General features: G+C 41.9%; 1 protein-coding gene across 1 annotated transcript; it reads left to right on the top strand.

Moving 5' to 3' along the window:
* The first annotated feature begins 2,014 nt into the window (after positions 1-2,014).
* On the top strand, positions 2,015-2,347 carry LOC147889167 (putative bidirectional sugar transporter SWEET7e). The gene is made up of 2 exons (XM_087391147.1): positions 2,015-2,129; positions 2,210-2,347. Exons 1-2 carry the CDS (start codon positions 2,043-2,045, stop codon positions 2,306-2,308), a joined length of 186 nt encoding a protein of 61 aa, XP_087247273.1. The 5' UTR covers positions 2,015-2,042; the 3' UTR covers positions 2,309-2,347.
* Positions 2,348-3,544: the final 1,197 nt, after the last annotated feature.

Genomic DNA, 3,544 nt, shown 5'->3' with positions numbered 1-3,544 from the left:
TTAACATTTCATAATGACAGTGCATTCAAAAGCACTCCCAAAGTGGGATTGCACCTTAGTAAGACATCTAGAGAGAGAGAGAGAGTACCTAGATTACTTACAAGTAGGTTAGGAGCCTGGAGGTCTTGGACTATTGGACACAACATCAATACTTACGTGCAAAAACTGCATGCCTTTTTCCCTCCCTAAAGACTACAATTGGGTCTATAAATCGTCCACATGTAGAAAAGAGTTGGATTTGAAAGCAAGAGTGAGTAACTGAGTTCTTTTAATAAGGTCGACTAGACTTCCGTTAGCTTTATCTTCTTTCGACCGGAGTTGATCTATGATGCAGCCGTGCCACTAACTTGAGTTATATTTCCAAATTTTATGTTATCTGTATATCCAGTTTAGGTTCTTGCCTTGTTCTAAGGGCCTTAGCACATGGATGGGGCTAGCATGGGTTTAGGATGGGAATATTTTTGTCATCATTACTCCCATCCTACACCAAGTGCTCTAGGATGGATTTAGAACGGGAGTAGCCACTTTTTCTCCCATCCTGGACCATGGCCTCTAGACCCTGGCAGCCAAAATGGGTTCCCCTTTTTTAGGGATTCAAAAACATGGAAGGATGACATGTGTCCTTGTCCCCACAAGGTCCCCACCTCTTAAACACATGAAAAGATGCCATGTGTGCTCTTCCTCCTAAACCCATACTTAGTTCTTTTTTTGTTAGCACATGGTGGGATGGGAATAGGATAGAAATATGCATGGGACCACTTGGAACCACCTTTTCCCATTCCCATCCTATTTCTTCCCATGTACTAAGCCCGTAAGTCATAGACGTGCAAGGCGAACCCGATGCATTTGGTCACGGATACACCTCGCAGTGCCGTTGGAATCTTAGGTACTTGTGCATAAATGCTGAAGCCTTGATAACACGTTTTGAATTTTGCAGGCAATGCAATTTCATTTGGCCTGTTTCTTCCCCCCCTGTGAGTACCATGGTTCTCTTGGCCTGTTGCACGCAGCTGGCAAGCCACGCAGTATCTGCATCTCTTGAATTATTGCAATGGTGTATTGGAATTCATTTGACGCAATGTTGCTTCGAAATTTCAAGCTTAGTTTGTGGAGATTTTGAAACGCCCTTTCCTTACGATCTCAGCGCTTGCTCCGCTTTGCAGCCCTACGTTTATCAAGATTGTGAAATGGAAATCCACGAAAGAGTTCTCCGGTGTACCCTATGTCGTAACCCTCTTGAACTGTCTGCTATGGGTCTTCTATGGGATACCCGTGGTCCACCCTCATAGCCTGCTTGTGGTGACAAAAAACTCTACAGGAGCCGCCTTGGAGATGGCATACATCTGTATCTTCTTCTTTAATGCCAACAGAAAAGAAAGGGTATGCTTCCAGTACACAATACAAGCGACAAGTATTACGAATTTATCTTCGTCCCATCTCACATTCACCGGACGCGTATATAATGTGTGTCACTTGATGAAGCTAATCGCGCTGTTGCACATGCTTCCAGATCAAAGTGCTGCGCATGCTCATCGCAGTCGTCTCCGTTTTCACCATCATCGTAATTTTAATCTTAACATTAGCGCACACACATGAGAAGAGAACGTTAGTGGTGGGGAGCCTGTGCGTTTTCATTTGTGCGTTTTCATTATTTCGAAGTCTCAACTCTTGTTATTCAAAATTTCTGAAGCGTGCAACTGAAAATGTGTTTTCAATCTGTGTTCGAACGGACGTATGGAGAGCTGGGGCGCACAAACAGTTTGATTCGAAATGTTTTGGACTTCTTCTGTCTTGGTAGCATTAAATGTGGTCTTGTTATTAGCAGGCGTACTCATTTGACCGGATATTTTGATGTCCCAAACCCCAACTCCTCCTAACAGGTGAAGTTTAGACGTCTTCAAATGTCCATCTATGCAGGAGCAACGTTTGTGTTCGCTAGTTTGAGAGAACGGAGAACGTTACACATATGTAGAGCGTGGGCTGAACCTTTATGATGTTTTGCGTGGCAGAAACATGTGATTGAGAGTAGAAGTGTCAAATACATGCCGTCTTACCTGTCCCTTGCTTCCTTTCTCAATGGCCTCGTGTGGACGACCTACGCAGCGATACACTTTGACATCTTTGTGACGGTGACTCTCTCTTACTTATTAGTTCAGCAACGTTGTTTCCCCAAATTCCTAGGCGGTTACTTTATGCGTTTCTTGCGCAGATTCCAAACGCACTCGGTGTTAGGCGCTTGCCAGCTTGTACTCTATGCAAGCTATTGTCGACGGAAGATGCCAGAGAGCGACAACTGCTTCTGAGGTAGATGCGAACCTGCAAGAGATGACTGGTTTAGAAAAGATTAATGGCGGTACAGAGAAACCAAGTTTTAGGACCTGAACAAGTTGGGGCTTGCGATGAGGTCTATTCTGTTAAGAACAAATTTTGGGAGCAGGACAGCATATCGTCAAAATAAAATGCTAACATATCTAAAAATGTTAAGGTGAAAATTTTAGGGTTTATCCAATATATTAGAAGATAAATCCGGTGAAACTTTTAATGGCATTTTGAAAATTTACTCTGCACTACTCAATTCCAAAAAATAAACCCAAGCAGGATTGTATAATAGAGGTTTGGCTTTGTGTTGTCTTTAATTCTAGTGGTGACTTGGGCTCAAGTGCGCGCTAAGGATGTTAAACCTAAGAATGGTTGAAATGCAAGCTTGCTCTTAAATATTAAATCACATAAGTTCTTACCTAGACTATCAATTATCCAATAATCTAGAACTTGTTACCTAGGACGTCAAAAAGAATTGTTGAGAATTAATGAAATGCCCTAGTCTTAATTATTAAATCCTCTAAGGTTCCTTTTAGACTCTTTTTTTCAAGAGAAACTCATTTTAAACTCCTCTCTCTCTCTCTCTCTCTCTCTCTCTCTCTCTCTCTTCTCATAATGTAGAGATATATTGCCAAAATTAAGTTACAAAGGGCCACATGGACAATATGTAACATCCTACCTAAATCCGTTGTGCTACCATGGTATCTCGAAGAACTTGCATACAATATAGATCCATCTCATTTTCCACTAAACGAGCTGACCTTAAGGAAGAGACTTGCCACAAGAAGAGCCCTTTGATACGACCAATATGGGATGAAAGAGCAACTTGTGCATCCAAAATAAAAGCATTTCGAGTTAACCAAATGTGCCACAAACCTGTCCATCTAAAATGTGCCAGAAACCTATCCATCTAAAGAAGTGAAAGATGACTGATGAGCAGACCACATCGAAGCTGACCAAATACCCAATCTCACACCAGAGAACGTGCATTGTCAATAGAAGCCATATAAAAGAAATGAAGTCCCACATCTTCTTTTCCACCGGACATGAAATGAAAAGATGCGGGGAAGTTTCGAAACACATATCCTTCTTCAATAGTCATTTCTTGAGTTGTATGCGACCTGTTGGTGTTTTTGCATGTTACAATCCAATCACCTACCAAGGCACAAATGCTACAAAGATCTTTTAATTGCTCCCCTAGAACCAGTCTACCCTCATAATCTTG

The sequence above is a fragment of the Dipteris shenzhenensis genome, chromosome 20, assembly GCF_047967505.1.
Source record: "Dipteris shenzhenensis isolate YYH24624 ecotype China chromosome 20, Dip_SZ_1.0, whole genome shotgun sequence".
NCBI classification, from domain to species: domain Eukaryota; kingdom Viridiplantae; phylum Streptophyta; class Polypodiopsida; order Gleicheniales; family Dipteridaceae; genus Dipteris; species Dipteris shenzhenensis.
The sequence above is the reverse complement of the archived record's forward strand: the minus strand, read 5'-3'. Positions and strand labels throughout refer to the sequence as shown.

Excerpts from the sequence above, each read along its gene's own strand:
- LOC147889167 (XM_087391147.1), top strand. The coding sequence starts at position 2,043 with ATGCCGTCTTACCTGTCCCTTGCTTCCTTTCTCAATGGCCTCGTGTGG. Across the intron at positions 2,130-2,209 it reads ACTTTGACATCTTTGTGACG|ATTCCAAACGCACTCGGTGT; the intron begins GTGACTCTCTCT and ends TTTCTTGCGCAG.